Source organism: Poromitra crassiceps (genome assembly GCF_964638095.1).
Source record: "Poromitra crassiceps genome assembly, chromosome: 15".
Classification (NCBI taxonomy): Eukaryota; Metazoa; Chordata; class Actinopteri; order Beryciformes; family Melamphaidae; genus Poromitra; species Poromitra crassiceps.
This window is the reverse complement of record NC_139634.1, coordinates 37,423,180-37,441,768: the sequence shown is the minus strand read 5'-3', so window position 1 is coordinate 37,441,768 and position 18,589 is coordinate 37,423,180. Positions and strand designations below refer to the sequence as shown.

Sequence of the window (18,589 nt, the reverse complement as noted above, 5' to 3'; positions counted from 1 at the left end):
CCTCAAGTAAAGCAGTACATCTTCCTGAGTTGTTACTAAGGGATACACCATTACTTCCTGCTTACTTTACCATTAGTTCCCATGTTTGTGCCCCCTCAAGTAAAGCAGTACATCTTACCGAGTTGTTAGTAAGGAATGCACCATTACTTCCTGCTTACTTTACCATTACTTAACATGTTTGTGCCCCCTCAAGTAAAGCAGTACATCTTACTGAGTACGGTAGTTACTAAGGAATACACCATTACTTCCTGCTTACTTTACCATTACTTAACAACTAGTGAAATATTTTAAAAAAATTAAGGAAGTAATCATTACTTACTGGTTCGTTAACATGGTAACTAATGGTCAGTTCTTAAGTAACTACCATGGGAACTAATGGTCAGTTCTTAAGTAACTACCATTAAGGATCTTTAAGGAACTACCGATTAACTATTAATGAACTAGTGAATGAAAACAAATGAAAAAAAGTTTTTTTTAGGGAAGTAATCATTACTTACTGGTTCGTTAACATGGTAACTAATGGTCTGTGTGTTAAGTAACTACCATTAAGGAACTACCTATCAACTACTCATTAACTAATCATTAACTATTCATGAACTAATGGTTCGTTCCTTACTCATTCCTCAGTAACTACCCATTTTTTGTGTTACAGTATTATGAAGTGTTACCCCCTACCCTTTAACGAACTCCACATTGGTCTGGTCCGGGAACATTACAAGGCGAGACATCTTTACACCAGTGGGACAACGTTCTGGGAACATACCATTTATGTTCTACGAACGTTCTGGGAAAGTATGTGTAGAGAGACCCTACAGTAGCTGGGGAACGCGCTATAGTAATGGTTCCCTAAACATTCCCAGAATGTCCTGACTTTTCCCTGAAAATGGTCCGGTCTGGGAACGTTCTGGGAAGGTTACAAGGCGACATCCTTTACACCAGCGGGGACGTTCTCAGAACGTTCTGGGAAGATACAATTTCTAGCTAGGGCAGGCTATGACTCCCTCTGTGTAAGCTCTCATCAATATTTTGAAGGCGGGGGTAGAGACATGCAGAGTTTTGTTTTGTTTTTTTGTTTTCTGATATGGGAGGCGAGACATCATGATCTCGGATCATTTTCCATTCTGCATGGCATTCGTTAAGGACGTATGTGCAAAGACCTTCAATGTATATCACATGTTAATGTTTTTTTGTCAGTCTCTGGAGTGCTGATCTGTTTTTCATCTCAACATGGCTGTTTATACATTTTTCACATTTTTTTCCCTAAGGAATTTTAACATCTATTCAATAAAAGCGAAAGGGCTGTAAACAGAATCCACTGTGTCATTCAAATCGTGATTGGATAACCTTAAAAAAAGACCCAACTCGCTCGTGCCACAGTGAGTATTATGCCACAGAAGCATCAGAGCGACTCAAATAGCATGTGTCTCATAACACAGTCTGCTTTACCATAAGTGGGTCTGCGATATGGGTTTGGGAAACCTTCTAGTACATCAAACAAATCCACTAGAAAGATGATGGAAGAACGCCAAGCGAGGATTAGGGGCACCACTGATGTTCTGGGTTGGGCTCAACTCCAGAGCGGAATAAACGGAGTTAATCGATTACAGTGCTTTGACATTTTGAGGCATAGCCTATTATTGCTTGTCAGAGTTTTGGCTTGGATTTTAAATAAGGTTCCTCCAGAAGGTTGCCGGCATCACCTATCACCACGCAGCGTAGGGCTTTTCATTTCTTTACCCACCAATTATACATCAATAGATTTTACTTTGAAAGGCTAGCTGCCATTTCATTCCTATCTGTGATTCACTCTTCTATTTATTAAAAGCCACCACTCGTTTTACTTTGGGAGTAAACAGCGATGCAAGATTGAAGATATTATTTAATACTGGTTCTGATACATACAAATATCTTCACATTCAGTTCTACAGGTCTGACACATTCATTTGATGCTTTTTCAAGGTTCTTCCAAAAGGTAGGCTACACGTGTGTAGAGCGCAGGGGAAAGGTTTTTTTTCACGCTATCTGTTGCAACATATGTTGTGTGAAAGATTGAGTTTCCCCATGATGCACTTTGTGTTTCATGCTCTGCCAGCTTCTGAGCAGAGTTATCCTTCCGCCATCCCAGAGACTTAATGAGATTAATGGGGGTGGTGGTGGTAGCAGTAGTAGTAGTAGTAGTAGTAGTAGTAGTAGTAGTAGTAGTAGTAGCAGCAGCAGCAGCAGCAGTAGTAGCAGTATTAATCATCATTTATCGAAGGAAAATGTATTTACTTTCATACATTCATACCTGAGTGTCCACAACAACTGAAGCTATTTAAACCAGATTTCAACACTTTCCCGAAAAATAATCCAAAGTTCTCCTTGATAAAAAAAAAAAAGGTTTACACACCAGTGTCTTTAACAGTGAACCATGTTTCATCAACTCATTGTGAAACTCAACATATCATTTCATTACACTGCTATTGTTATAGGGCAAGTTAACGCTCTCTCTGGCAGCCATATTGGAAGACCTATAGCTTTTGGCAGCAGCTGATTTGATATTCTGTGCAGTATCTTATCCATTTAACTGCCTTCTCGAGCTACCTCTGGAGTATAGAGACGACAAGACAAGACAATACTAACCTAAATCTGGGAACAAATACTCCGTTTGGACCATTCACTTGTTCTGCTTACTGAACTGAGGTAGAACTTCATCTTTTTTCTTTTTCAAGTATCTCTCTTTTTCTACCAGGAGATAATATCTACTTAGTTATTTGCATTATTTGCACACAGCAGTTTTCCAATGGACCTCCATGACGGTGCTAGATTGCTTAGAGGTTTTTGACACTGCCTCGGTTTCTTCATTTCCACCACTTCAGGCCTTTCGTTGAGCACGCACACGCACACACGCACGCACGCACGCACGCACGCACACGCACACACACGCACACACGCACGCACACACACACACACACACACAAGGGTCTTCTTGGCTCCTCCTTTGCAATAAAAGTCCAGCCGTCTCCCTGCAGGAAATGAGGGTATGAATCAATTCCATTAGCATTCATCCTCGGAGGTCTTTCCAGACCCAGCTGCCTCTGTGCTCTCTAAGCACCACTCAGGCTGTGGGGGAGCCACGGCTCCATTGCTGTCCCGTAGACATGCAACAGTCAATGTCAATTATCTGCTCTCCACTGGGCACTGGCCACAGAAAGCAGCCAGTGTAAAGTGTAAGCAGAATGGCGCTGCAGTCAGCTCGATAGAACACAATCTTTACTTTTGATGGTGGCTGTATGAGGCTCGCCTGGGATTTCTTTCCCACCTAGCAGGACTGAGCTTCAGACCATCATGACACTATGTTTTGTGGGCAAGTCGGAGGGGTGGAGATAGTTGGAGATGAAGGGTTGGAAAAATTGAAAAAGGATTTTAGTGTTGTTTTTTTCATGGACCATGATGCTTATTTTGATTGCTGATTCATTGGCAAGAACCTACAGGAATTTGTATTACCTCTGGCTACAAACTGAGAAAAATGCAATCTACTATTAGCTAGCTGACCTTCCAAATTCAAACTAGCCATAATGGAAGCTAGTTAGTTAGCTGCTCACCTTCCAATATCATGCCATGGTCAGGAATGAATTCAAAGAATGTCATTGCCGTTATAGTGTTTATTTATATTATTATGACCAGAGTTATTTCTTTGCATTACTGTTTTGCTCCGAAAACCGTATTTGGCTCCGCCCATTGAGGTTTCACTCAACCAATGAGACTATTGCTGCCCTCAGAGCAGCTCAAACATCTGAGAAATGTTGGTGTAACTAAAACCTCAGTCTGTGACTCGTGCGGAGCAAAATGATAGTGCAAAACAACAAAAGCAGTACATACCATACATACAGCATTGTAGCAGTGTGTGTGTTTGTGTGTGTGTGTGTGTGTGTGTGTGTGTGTGTGTGTGTGTGTGTGTGTGTGTGTGTGTGTGTGTGTGTGTGTGTGTGTGTGTGTGTTTGATCAGTGTGTCAGTGTGAAATACAGCAGGGTTTCAGCTGTAGAGGGAAATAGTGAGTGACTAATAGTGCATGACCAGTGCTGAATTTCTATATTGCAAAACTAATGCAGGGACAGCCAACCGCCCTAAAAAAAAAGCGTTGCTTATTTTCTCATCAAACTATGTCCAATGGACATACAGTACCATGCACAACAACACACACACACACACACACACACACACACACTCTCCTCTGTTTTGCATATTTTGATTACATGCAGATGAACATTTGAGAGGGAAGCGCGATTCATTTCAAATCCATCAGACAGCCATTTGACTGTCATCAGGCCGCAGCATGCAGCTCTAAGTGCAGGGCAGCTCTCTAGATGTCACAGGGCGGTTGGGACGCTCAGATTGACGGGTCCATCGACATCAGATCGGAGTGGCCGTGGAGGCTCAGATGGAGCTATAATGGGCGAAATTAATGAATAAAGTAGCCCAGAGACCTTCCCACAGCACCCGTATCAGGGACAGACTTGGAAAGCGGCTTTCCATCCACCACAGTGACAAGAGGTCTGGGCGTATTAGAAGGCATTTAATTTCAGGAGCGGACCCCAAGGGGACGTTCCTCCATTTTACTGTGTTAAAAGGAGCAAATGAATGGGCTGGGACGGATTGAAAAAGTTCCATTCAAGAGCGCCCCTGACCTCAATTAGTGAGCGTTCCTCCTCAGAGTCTGAAACGCTGGCTTAGATGATGATGGTAAGACTGTGCCACAAGTCCTTGAAACTCTCTTATCCCATGTAGGCCTGTATTATATATAAAAAAAAAATCCTCTAAAAATAGGTGATGCACACTGAGGGTCCTTGCACATCAAGAGCGATGCGAATATACAGCATGAAATTTGCGATGCGAATTTTGAGAGCATGGGCAGAAATTTCCTTTTTGGGGAAAAACTGAGAGTTGTCCCCTTCAATATATCATTGTAAACATTGAAGCAGTGTGTTTATATCAATGGTTTATATGCACAAAATAAACAGATGACTGAGAATAAGTCGTTTGGCCCCCAGCCCTCGGCCGTCAGCAAAATGTGGCCCTTGGTGAAAAGTAATTGGGGGCCCCTGGCCTAACTGCATGTCTCTCCATGGGAGCAGGATATTTTCTGCTGTCTATAAATACTGTTGGGTTTCAATAATTTAACATTTCCTTCAGGGAAGCTGTTACTGCCATACGGCAAAAGCATGCTTCTCCTCTCTGCGAAAGACATCTTCTGACATTTCATACAAAAAAATCACGGTGACTGTGAAAAGAGCTGTGGCGCAGATTCAACTAAGATGGTTCAAATAGCATGTGATTGCTGGTGGTGACTCAGCTCTCCTGCACATCCTGTAACGCTGCTGGGATCTTATTCTCTTCAGCAGAAACAAATTGCTGTATTACCTCCGCTCTGCCCACGGACTTGGTCGCGCGGTACCCAGGAGGTTGTGTTTTTACCCATCTGCACGATATCTCTATATCTATAACTTGGGGGGGAAAGTAGGTCACATGTCAACTTAACTGATTCATTTTCCATGCCCACTGGACAAACGGGGACATGGCCTATCACAAAAAAGGTTCAGAATGTTTAGTTAGCCCATAGGACCAATGAATCTATGAAATATTACTATTGCAGTTACACCTGGGTTGGGCAACTTTTTTGAGTTAGATTGACTGGACTAAAACACGTGAAACCATGAAACGTTGTAGAAAGGTTGGCGGAAGTGCCCTAGTTACCATCTTATTTTAGCCAGGAAAGGTGATGTAGTAGCATGCTATTTTTCCAGGGACATTATGCTTCACATTCAATCTGAAAATGTACAACCACAGTGTTTCCCTGTGGAGAAGCCATGGGGAACAGTTAGGGGTAGGGGTTAGGTGCCTTGGTCAAGGACATTTCAACGGTAGTTGTTGAGGGAATGGTGAGTGTTTCTCATTAATTTTCACCAGCCACATTTGTGTCCGCAGCTAGCCGGCTTCTGGTCACAAGTCATCTCTGGGTTACCTCTCCTATCCTGATCTCACCCTGGACATGATCTGTTTGAACTCCTCCACGCTGGTAGGTGGTTTAGACGACCGTCCACCAAAACAACCAGACATAAGAACAGTTTCTTCCCACTAGGCCATCACTCTGATGAACATCAGTCACTTGATCACTTCAGTCGAACACTTGATGTACACTTGAATCACTTTACCTGTTGTTGCACCTACCTCATGCACATAATCCCCCCGACACACACACAAACATGTGCGCAAACGCACACACACAAGGTGAAATGTGTTAACTGTGCAATAACTGTGTAATAACTGTCCCAAAGCTGCGTCTCAATAATTTACTCTCTCAAACCTTTGCTTATAGATTGATAAACAACTGTGTAATATCTTCTGACTTATAGCCTTGTTAACAATCCAGTATGGTTTACATATAATTAGACTGTACATAGGTATACAATTATTATTATTATTATTATTTTCCTCTTATAACGGTCACTCTACATCACACTTATTGTAATGTAAATTGCTTTGTATACATACCTTTGTTTGCTGTCCTTGTTTGTTTGTTTTAGCTTGTATCATGCCTTTCCTTTTTCCTGTTTAAGTACATTGAGAGCAACATATCCCCGGAGTCCAATTCCTTGTATATGGCAAATAAACCTGATTCTGATTCTAAAACTGTGCTGTATGTAGATGATACGCTCATAAACAGTCCTATTTGTACCATGGCATCACAGTCCTGATATCCACCGAGTCTTTTTTTCCTCATCAGCATGGTGTTAATATTGCAGCACATTGGGCCGGGGTAAATCTGCAGCCTATAGCCTACTTCCCAGAAAGTGGTGCTTAGGATTCAGCTCTGCTGAGCTGCAAAATTGAAGTGCCAGCCATCTATGGAAATGTGATAACAGAGGGTAACGCTCTGAACCTGACATCTGAATTTCCACTCTAAAGCAGCCATGGCAGCGAGCGGCACAATGTAAACACCCCCCAACCCACCTCACACACCCACACTGACTGCACCCCTGCATGGTTATCAAGGTTGAAACAAAAAATAGAGGCGGTGGTGGGGGGGCGGGATCGGAGAGGAGGAGATGCAACTGTAAGAAAAAGACCATGCGGTTCCCAAAGGAAAATCTTGGAGATCCTATTACCTAAATGATTGATGAAACATCTGGAACACTCCGCCTACGTTCCCTTGTTGCAGCTCTTAGTCCAGCTTAGTTTGATCCATCTAGAAGCAATTACATCATGTAGGGGTTCCTAATTGCCTCAAATTTAATAGAAGACACTCATTTGCTCCACGGTCAAGAGACAGGGCTGGATTTATGCAGAAGGGCCCCATGCTGTTTCAAGCAGACGAGCAGCTTTGAAATGGAAATGCGTTTGAGAAACGCCGGGCTAGTTCACAATCTTCTGTCTGAGGTTACAGTACTGGCTTTAAAGAGGTTATTTTCGTTTGGACACCTCGTTTGGTTGCGTGGTTTTCTAAGCATCGAAATGCAGATTCCACACTGCTTGAAATAAGTAATTCATCGTGGTGTGCTATAGCTATAATGTGATCCGTACGCTCGAGGGCAGCTAAGTGAGTAGTAATGAGCACCCTCTAAGAGACTATTGCACAGCTAATTTCTGAAAAACGATGTCCATTATATTATTGCCTTAAGATCATCATTCAATATTTTAAAATACAGAGGATCCAGCTTCCGTGCACCACGGTTATTGTTTACAGTCCAATTGATGCCAGAATGGAGGTGGAGCTGATCGAATGTACTGTAGGTCCAGACAATATTTCGGCTAATAATAATAATAATCATCATCATCATTATCATAATAATCATAATAAAAATAAATAGCTGCATATGAGATGTCATCAGACTGTAAACAATGACAGAAGGGGCAGGATGTCCGCTCTACAGCGGAAACCCTGAAATATCAGCTGTCTGTCCCAGAGTTAGTCATCAGAACCTGGAACCTGGAACCAAGCTGATAGACAGCTAGGTTCCAGGATTGGGTCTGATGAGAATCAGTTGACAAAGGTGGGAAAGACTACAAGAGGATTTTCTGCAAATGGGAGTGCATTTTCTGACCAAATTGACAGAACTCATCAAATGAAGATAATATGGGTGTAAACTCTCAAAAAAGAATTTCATGAGTCCACAGTTTGAATCCTTCACTGTCCGTGGTGGAGCTGTAACATGCTGAACATAAGATCAAAGTTGTTTTTACGACGTGGCCATCAGCGGCTGAGGCATCTATAAGAGGGTCTGTCCGTATCAGTGGGCTATAGCTCTGGGTTTTTCAGAGGAAATCACTGAAGTAATCCTGAAAGCTGTAGTTCCTCGAATGGCCACTTGAGGGAGGACCCGGAACTGATGCCATTCCCGTTCACCCCGTGTTAAAATGCCCCAGTTTGCAACAGTGATTATGCATGTTTGCAGATTGGACCGAAACACGGTTTTTGGCCTATATAGCTAATTTCACCTTTCATAACAACTGTAGGGGGTTGAATTCTTATATAACTCGCCCATTTAGAGTAAAATAGATGATAGAAAAGGGGGTGATTGACAGGTCAAGTCCAGTGATCGTGCAGCTTGCCAATCAAGGGCCAATAGCAGGCGGAGCTGCGGCTCTGGGAAACCCGCCATTTTGCGTGAGCTGTGCAAGGACCCCAAGATGGCTGAAGATGACACTTTGCTGCAAAATGTGAGTCCAAAAAATGGCTTTGTATTATTACATACATAATATTTAGGTCAGTGGTGCGTATACGTACAGGTATGTATGTATGTACAGTATGCATGTACTATGTATGCATGAATGTCCCCAAAGAAAGAAAGAAAGAAAGAAAGAAAGAAAGAAAGAAAGAAAGAAAGAAAGAAAGAAAGAAAGAAAGAAAAAGAGAAAAAAGAAAGAAAGAAAATGGCCAGATGATGTCACACCGAAGACACTGAGCAATTGTGATGTCATGAGTGATGATCATCGGCCCCTAGTGGCCATGCCATCAAGAGACGCCGTTATTACACTCTGTGGCTTGTTTTTCATGTTGCGATGAAGCTATGTAAACCCCTTTGAGACATGCTTGTGAACTCAAATTACTGTATACAAAGTTTGAAAACAAAAAGAAACAAAACTTAAAAGAATGGCATTGTGACAAAGTACCTTTTCATTTAAAAAATGAAATGTGTGAGTTATGAGATGCAGAAAAGACTGCTCATTGATGAATGAGTCAGAAACTGCCCGACATTACCGATTGCCATTCCCAGAAGTTACCATACCTAGAACATGTGGAATTTTCTCAACAGACAGAGCAACAATGGGACATTTTCTTGATTCAAATTGGATCTAAATATAGAAACAGGTAATTTAGAGTTGGGAAATACTGGGTGAGCACTGTGTCAAATTATAAAGTGAACTCCCATGTAAAGGATGAGCTGAGCATGCTTGGGGTGGTGGGTGGGGTGAGGAACAGCCATGCTCCACTTGCTAAACTGACACAAAACCAGTGGAAAGCAGCAGTGTGAGGGGTTATAATTGGGAAGGGCGGGGAAGGAGAAGACATCGCACTTCAACCTCAGGGAGAATCAAAGAACACACAGAAGACCTTGTGCAAATCAGTGTGAGCACTTGCTGAATTCCCTAGTATGGATTCAGAAAATACCTTCTTATGCCAATGGGACAACAGCACAGAACCATGACAGAGACACACCATGACCGTGAAGAACACAGACTGTTTCGGTAAAGGTACTTTTGTATAGCACTTTGTAGGTGGGATGATTTACTGCCGTCATTACTGGCATAGCTCTGCACTTCAATTGATTAGGAGAATTGTGCAACCGTGTTTTGCTGTGAAACTCCACAAATGTTTTGTGGACTAAGAAGCTTCACGTGTCCTTCCATCGCCATGGGGTGAGTAGATAATGACTGAATTTTCATTTTGGGGTGAACTTACCTTTTAACATTGACATTGGTTGGTTTGCTAAATCCAACAGTTTTCCGGGAATCAAATGGAAAGGTCATTGACTGATTGTTCATTTACTTTTTATTGGTGAAAAACAGGCAAATAACACATTTTAGGCTCTTAGTCTGATAATGCTAGGAAATCAGTCATCGGTGGCCAGTTGACCGTAAAAAGAGTGTTTGCTCTTTTCAAATCTTGCATTCTATTCAATAGACATAACATGTCAAATTATCTAAAAGTTAATCCACCAATCTGAAACGCTTTTGAAATTGAGGGTTCTTCTTCAGCTTTTTCAGTGATGCCACCTTGCCCTTGAAGGCAGTTCAAGCCAGCGCTGATGGTGCCTTCCCATGGCAGCCTCAAGGAATATGACAAGGTTGATGATGTCAGCGTGATAGGAGGAGGAAGATTATGTCTGTGCCCCGAGTCCTCACTACTGCAGACTTGAATCCCAGCTTGACGGCATGATAGAGTAGGTAGAGCACAACTCTGCTGTGTTTCCTCCTGGTCTGACTGGAGGGTATGTATCTCGGAGACCTCAACCTGAAATGCACAAAACACCCCAGTGCAGAGTAGCTTATATTCCTGGCAAACAACCTGCTAACATGGCCTCATTGAAGTTTCCTAGGTATGGGTCAACATGACATTAGCTGATGAGCTCCTCAATGACAGCAGCTGTCTCCTTACTCCCCCAGACCTTGAGCATCAACTGGCAGAGCTGCCGCTCGTTCTCCTCATTGCCCAGAAAGAACTTGGTCCTGGGGTCCAAGTTTGGAAAAGCCTGGTATAGAGCTTCTCTGGGATGAAGGCTATGCACTTATAGAGGTCTATCTTGAATCGGCTCACATGGGTGTTCACATCCTTCACTCTCTGTATCTCCTTGCACATCTCCTTATCTGTGGCCTTCATCTCGAGCTTTGTGTCAGAGACAGTCGGCTCCAGCTGGGTGTTGCTTTTGGGGAGTTGCACCAGCTCCACCTCCATCTCTTGGATCTCCACCTTCTTATCTTCAATGTCTTCTTCTCGAGGCTCGGCCTGGTTCTTTAGCTGAGTCTCCCTGCATTCAAGAGTAAACTTTAACTCCTCCAGTTCCTCATTCTTCTTCTTCAAGTCAGAGATGCTCTTATCCTTGTCCTGGAGAGACTTCTTCTGCTCTAAGATCTGCTTCTTCAGGTGTTGGATGTGCTTCTCATGGGAGTGGACCAACCCGTGCAGCTCCTGCTGTTCCAGCTTCAGCCTGTTTATGTCCATCTGTAGACAGTTGACCTCCATCTTTGTGGTTTCAGTTTCTTTTTTCAGGATCAGGTTGGTCTCTTTATCCATCTGTAGCTCCCCCTCGTTCTTCATTTCGGTGTCGTGGAACTCCCGGTCCACATCCTCCTCTGTCAGCTTTACCATCTCTCCAATCTTGTGCATCTGCTGCCTTGCCTCGTCCTGACGCTGGCCCAGGATGTGAGTATTCTCCGGCAGATTACGCGAAGAGTTTCCCACACCAGACTGAGTCTCCAGCACCTCCAGCTGGTTGACGTGTCCCTCTTGACGGCTCTCCATCACTGCCCCGAGGTGCACTGTGAGCTCCTTCACCCTGTTGGCATATTTCAGTGTGTTCAGTGTGTTTTCACAAGAGGCCATCCCAGGAGAGATGGTCGCAATCATGCATGTTCTGGTGTTCTCTCCTATGAAGGAGTCCCTCAGCACCTGGGTTAGTTTGCTGGCTCTGAAGGGAGTGTGTCTTATTTTCCGACTCAGTGCTCGAATACACTCCTTGAGTGCCAGCAAGCTCTTATTGATCTCAGCTGCCTCCATGCGAGTGTGGCGGTCAGCGCTGGATGTGTCTGCCGCTCTCTCGTTACCTGCCAGGTCAATAAGAGAGAACTTCCCGTACATCTTTCCTCGCCGGCGCAGAATAATCTGAAACACAGCATGGCTTCGGGATGAGTGGCTATTGGCTGAAGTCTGACCGGATGCCCTGCAGCTCTTTCCCACTTCGATAAGTTTGAGGATATCCTCTGTGCATTTAACATCCCTCTCGTGCAGCCCCACAATCTGGATCTGTTGCTTCCCGTTCTCCAGGACCCGTAACTCGGCCTTGCGGTTCAGCAGGTCAAACACCTTCCAGCTGTAAATCTCGAAAAATGTGGCGAAGACTTGGAGGTCTAACTTCTTGTAGTTTGGCTTTTCCAACATGAGAAAGACGTCTCTCGCTGCTAGTGCATAGATCCCTTTAGAGCAGTCCTGGTTCTTCCCTGAAAAGTCCCCTCCCATAGTGTGTGTTTTTCCACTTCCAGTTTGTCCAAATGCAAAGCAGGTTGCCATTCCCCTCTCAAAAATGGTTTCGACCAGCGGTCGAGCAGTGAATCTGTAGACCATTTCATTGGTGGAAGTGTCATCAAATGCATAGTCAAACCGGAAGGTTTGGTTCTCCAGGTAGCGGGTCAGGTCAACTTTCTGCTTGGGCTCATGGACCATGACCACATCCTTAGTGGGGATGGTGACCACATCTAGCTCCTTGGTCGCCAACTCTCTTTTATTGAGGGGGCGTGTCCGCACGCATACACATATCCTATGCTCCTCCATCAGATTGGCAGTGGTTAGGGGCCTGTAGTCCAGACTGGCTCTTAAGTCCCTGATCATACACATGATCTCAGAGTTAAGTATAGTGACATCCACCTTTTGTGCATCCTCTGTCAGCTTCACCATCTCTTTGAACATGTGCATCTTCTGCCTTGCCTTGTCCTGGCACTGGCTGAGGACATGAGTCTTCTGCAGCTTCTGCTGGGAGTTCCCCACCCCCCAATGAGCCTCCAGCACCTCCAGCTGGTTGACGTGCCCCTCTTGATGGCTCATCACTGCCCGGGGGTGCACTTTGAGCTCCTTCACCCTGTTGGCATACCTCAGTGTGTTCAGTGTGTTTTCACAAGAGGCCATCCCAGGAGAGATTGTCACAATCATGCATGTTCTGGAGTTCTCCCCTATGAAGGAGTCCCTCAGCACCTGGGTTAGTTTGCTGGCTCTGAAGGGAGTGTGTTTGTTTTTCTGGCTCAGTGCTCGAATACACTCCTTGAGTGCCAGCAAGCTCTTATTGATCTCAGCTGCCTCCATGCGAGTCTGGCGGTCAGCGCTGGATGTGTCTGCCGCTCTCTCGTTACCTGCCAGGTCAATAAGAGAGAACTTCCCGTGCAAAATTCCCCTCCGGCGCAGAATAATCTGAAACACAGCATGGCTTCTGGACGAGTGGGCATTGGCCGAAGTCTGACATGAAGCCCTGCAGCTGTTTCCCACTTCGATAAGTTTGAGGATATCTTCTGTGCATTTAACATCCCTCTCGTGCAGCCCCACAATCTGGACCTGCTGCTTCCCGTCCTCCAGGACCCGTAACTCAGCCTTGCGGTTCAGCAGGTCAAACACCTTCCAGCTGTAAATCTCAAAAAATGTGGCAAAGACTTGGAGTTCTAACTTCTTGTAGTTTGGCTTCTCCAACATGAGAAAGACGTCTCTCGCTGCTAGCGCATATATCCCTTTAGAGCAGTCTTGGTTCTTCCCGGAAAAGTCCCCTCCCATAGTGTGTGTTTTTCCAGTTCCAGTTTGTCCATATGCAAAGCAAGTTGCCATTCCCCTCTCAAAAATGGTTTCGATCAGCGGTCGAGCAGTGAACCTGTAGACCATTTCATTGGTGGAAGTGTCATCAAAGGCATAGTCAAACCGGAAGGTTTGGTTCTCCAGGGAGCGGGTCAGGTCGAATTTCTGCTTGGGCTCATGGACCATGACCACATCCTTCCTGGGGATGGTGATCACATCTAGATCCTTTGTTGCCAATTCTTTTCGATTGAGGGGGCGTGTCCGCACGCATACACATATCCTGTGCTCCTCTATCGGATCAGCAGTGGTTAGGGGCCTGTCGTCCAGACTGGCTCTGAAGTCCCTGATCATACACATGATCTCATAGTTACGTATAGTGACCTCCATCGCTCGTGCCTTCTTCTCTCTGAGCTCTTGCTGTTGAAGTCGTCTCTTCTCTGGCTTCTCCTGCAGCTTCACCCCCTTCACACACAGTTTGACAGTGGACATCCCTCCTGTATGATACTTCCGCACACTTGGTGTTGCCTCAGCAGGGAAGCATTTTTATGACACCACTGATGATTTGCGATGTCATCGGTGATGTCACTCGAGCATGATGTCATCAGTGAGTTATGTCATCAATGAGTGATGCCATTAGTGATGTCACTCAGTGAGTGATCTCATCAGTGAGTGATGTCACTCGAGCAATTGCGATTCATCGGTGTCACTCGTAACCTTGCAAGGCAGTTGGATTCGCGCGAATTCATGAGATCTCACGTGACAAGTCCATCTTGTCATGAGCCAAGCTGTAGGCTGTACAGCTCACACCAGGTCATTCCAACCAATCAGCGGCAGCTATACGGGCGGGCTTTAGGTATTTTGTATTTCTTGTATTTATTTATTTGCATACTGTACAAAACTACATAAAACCAGATGATAACAAAGAAATGACAGAATGTGACAGGAGAGGTCAAGAAGCCATGGGCTTATACAATGGACCTCCCCTACAAGGATAAAATATAAAACAAAAGTAAGCTACTAAATAAGTAACAAGATAATAAACTATAACAAGAAACGGAAAAAGAAAAAAGAAAAAGCTAAGCTAGCATAATTTCAAAAAGCAACCAAAAAAGACAAAAAGCACATAAAAACAAACAAAGAAAAACTATGACGTCAGTTTACAGTAGGGTTAGGGAAATAATGCCTATTTTGATTTTCGATTTTAGAGAACCAGCCACCGGGGCGCTAAGCTGATGCCAAGCCGATTTGAAGGCACCTCGGCTGGACAACACAACAGCACTGCCTCGGGCTCTATTATGTAACGTGGCATTACAGATCACCACATTTCAATAGATATTCTTTTAGATTTGAGGGTGTTGGTCACATTTACAGTAACACCCATACGTCCTTGTCTTGCATGGAGAGGTTATTGCACTAAGCTCCATTAAAAATCAGGCAATTTAATGTGTCATGGTACATGACGGGCTGGAGTTGGCCCATGGACCACAGTTGAATATAGGCCTGTCTACAGTGTGCAGGGTTTTTCTGCCATGATCGGACGTGCATGTGTGAAGACTACTCTTCTCAAAAGATGCCATAATCTGTTTTGAATAAGTGTGAGCAATCATTATATAAGAGTAAGGGCTTTTTTTCTTTTTTTTTGCGGACATCTCTATGTAGGCGTGTAGAGTACAGTATGTACAACACGTCTGCATGGAATGTATTTCAGCGGGTATCATTGAAGCTTAACATGTTCTGCCTTTCACAATATGAGGCAGATCACGTCCGCTCTCTAACGTGTTCTCAGTGCTAAGCAGTTTCTATTGTGCATCCCACCATAGTCTTATCTCGTCCTTTCTGTCGCTTCAAGAGAAAGGCAGCAATGTGACAACAAATTGAAGAGATAAACACTGACAAAAGAAAAGAGCACAAAAGAACAGCTGAATTCTGCAACAGCCATATGGGACTATAGCCTTATTTTTTCCCCCAGGTGTCACAGTGAGCAAATACGTTATTTTTTTGCCGGTACAGAAGGAGCCGGTACACAATAGATACACCTGCAAGTGTTTGTGTCTTTAGTGCCGCCATCTTAATTGGATTTCTTTTGAAAGTTCAGATTAACCTCGAGGGGGTCTCTGTCTCGGCCCGCCGCCCCGTCTCAACCCGGCGCTCTGATTAAATCGCTCGGTGTTTCTCTGGGCTGCTATTCATCACGTCGGGGCTTGCTTTTGATTGATTCTTCTTTTCGCAAGCGGGAAACGTTGTTGGGTCACAGGGGATCTGTCCATCCCACGCATCTGCACGCATGTGTATAGAGGATGTATTTCCCCCTGTGCTCAAAATGAACTGTGGAATGAACACAAAACAACTTAATGAGGGGGTGTCCCATATTGGCTCACCTGGTAGAGCGCGTACCACCAAAGGTTCAGTCCTTCTAACCCGGGTTCAAATCTGACCCGTGTTCCTTTGCCACATGTCATCCTCTCTCTCTCTCCACACTACATTTTCTGTCAGTCTAACTGTCCTGACGGAGAAAGGCGGAAAATGCAAAAGAAAAAAGAAATACATCTAAAAAAGAAAGAAAATCATGCTCATTTAAATCTCATTTGGTACTTTCCCACCACCAGTATCTTTCTATGAGAGCCTATTCTTAGGACTTATAAATATTCATCTGATGCATAATTATCTTGATTATAATCGAGTGTTAAATAATCATGTGTAATTAAAGACTGCAGGGAGGCGTGAAGCCCCTCCTCCTCCTCAGTACTGTACTTACAGTATGCCAGCACTGTTGGAAAGTTAATGCATCTTGACTGTTAATCAGCAATTGATTAAATGTGATATATTTTTATTGAGTACTCCTTGACAGCATAGGGTGAAAATGAAATGTCTGGTTTTACTCTTCCTTTTGCGGGAGGCTGTAGTGAATTAGTATTCCCAAATAGACTTTCTGCACACTGAGAGAGAAAAAAGTTGACTTCTTAAAAATGAGAAGCAAGTGAGAGATGATTATGAGGTTCCAAGAGCACTAGCCTATGGCATTGGTTTCTAGTCTTTATACTTTTATTACCAAGGCCACAGAAAGACCATTGCATTTCAATGTCAGCTGGAGTAGGGATCTTTCCATCTCATATGATATAATCAATTGAGATATGGTGTGGATTAATATAATTCTATCTTCCAGGAACCCCAATCACCAATTGATTCATTATAACTACGCCCATAGCCTATACTGTACACCTCGTAAATTATTTTAAATTAAAATATCTCAAAGCCCTAACTGTACATTATGCCCCCTGGCTGGCAACCCCTGGAACCTTTATACACATGGTCTGGGAATGCTCGGCCGTTTCTTTATTTTGGAGAGAAGTTGCCAGGAAGATGTCCGTAGTGCTGGGAGTCACTGTTCCTTCTTTTCCTGTTGTTTTATTGTTGAATGATTTTACTGTGTTGAATTTATCCCTAAGGCAGAGGCACTGGCTGCTGCTGGGCTGGGCCTTACTGCTGCTGCTGCAAAAAAGAGGTAGCTCAGAGATGGATGGCTCCTCATATTCTGCCTTTGGAACAATGGGTATCTTCAGTTGTGGACCTGCCGTCATGGAGCTGTTGGTGGCCTGTATGCATGGTGCTAAAGCAGAACATCTTAGGTTGTGGAATACATTTATTGAAGCCGTGCATGGGGGCCAATAAAGCCTGAAGATGATAGAGCATGGACCAAACCCAAGTCACCGAGTCCAATAGAGGTTCTGTGTCTTGCTTTTTGTCAATTGGCCTCTTTCCGATTCGTTCCTTTGTTACAAGTTCTTCTTGACACCTCAAGTGATTTTTTTCTTTTTCGGTCTGAGATTGTCACTTGGCAGCACATTACTTGCTCTCTGCTGTACAGTGTGTTCTCCAGCAGCCTGAGGCAGAGAGGAAGCAGGAAGCAGCGGCCCGGCTCTCTGGGGACCAGTGGACTGGACATTATCTTCAAACATCGATGTGGAACGGGACACATAAGCAGAACCTCCCCCCCCCCGTTTTTTTAATCACCTTCAGCAGAGCTAAAGTATCGTACGGTGGAACCGTCATGCTCAATAACTCACAGCTTTGTATTTAGTATTTATCCTGTTGCAATTAGAAGAAATAGGTGGATATTCTGGAGTGAAATTATAGTCGCAACTCATCCAGTTGAATAGTTTGTAGATCTGATTCAGCCACAAATTAGATTGAATAGTGCTTTATGTGTTCTGGTCATGCCTCTAACCAAAGCATAGCTAAGAATAGTCATGATTGTACACCAAACTGGTAGCCTAAATGTGAGATTTCATAGTGGAAGACAACGCCGTTTATGAACATTTTGGGGCCCTATGTGACAGCCCCCCCCCCCCCATACAACCACTGTCATTTTAAGAATACCATGGAGGTTCCATGGTGGTTACCAGGGTTTAGACATTTGTGAGGTATTTTCCTTTTCTTTTAATGTAGATTTACTGCATTTCGGATGAGCAAACTTCATAATATGACACCTGAAAACACAAGCCGAGCTGAGATCTTCCACTGGAAGAAGATCCAAAAGCAAGGGCACTGAACCACTTAATGTCCAGCTGTGAGAAGAGTGACAGCGTGCAGCGAAGATCTCATTAATTTTCTATCACAGACCCACAGAGATATCTCCTTTTTCCTCCCTGATGTCTGACAGCTGCCAATTTTTCCCCCTTTTTTTTATCTTGTCACGAACTGCTGGATGGAATTCCCCGTGCATGAGAAGAACAATGCTTTTGGACTGTAAGGAGGAAAGTGACACGTCACTCGGGTGGCTCGTGTCTCCTGGTCTACATACTAATATCTCAGAGGCTTTTCCACCCTGACAAGAATGTACAGTTTGTTATGAAAATGGTCGTGAATATCAGCACAAAATACCAACTATCAACAAGTTCAGTCTAAAAATATCAGTATTGGCCTCTAAAACCCATATTGGTCAAACCCTAAAACAGAACAAAACCAGTGTTACACCAAAACAGCAAACATAATTCACTGGGTCAAAACCACTGCACTCTGAAATCAAGAAATCAACCACCATCTGTTGATTTCATACAGAT

The 18,589-nt window shown here is 43.9% G+C and overlaps 1 protein-coding gene across 1 annotated transcript; it reads right to left on the bottom strand.

The window, feature by feature from the left end:
- Positions 1–10,655: 10,655 nt before the first annotated feature.
- On the bottom strand, positions 10,656–14,018 carry LOC310790203 (uncharacterized protein; the record flags this gene model as incomplete). Its single annotated transcript, XM_083651879.1, has 1 exon — positions 10,656–14,018. One exon carries the CDS (start codon positions 14,016–14,018, stop codon positions 10,656–10,658), a length of 3,363 nt encoding a protein of 1,120 aa, XP_083508005.1.
- Between the last annotated feature and the right edge of the window lie 4,571 nt (positions 14,019–18,589).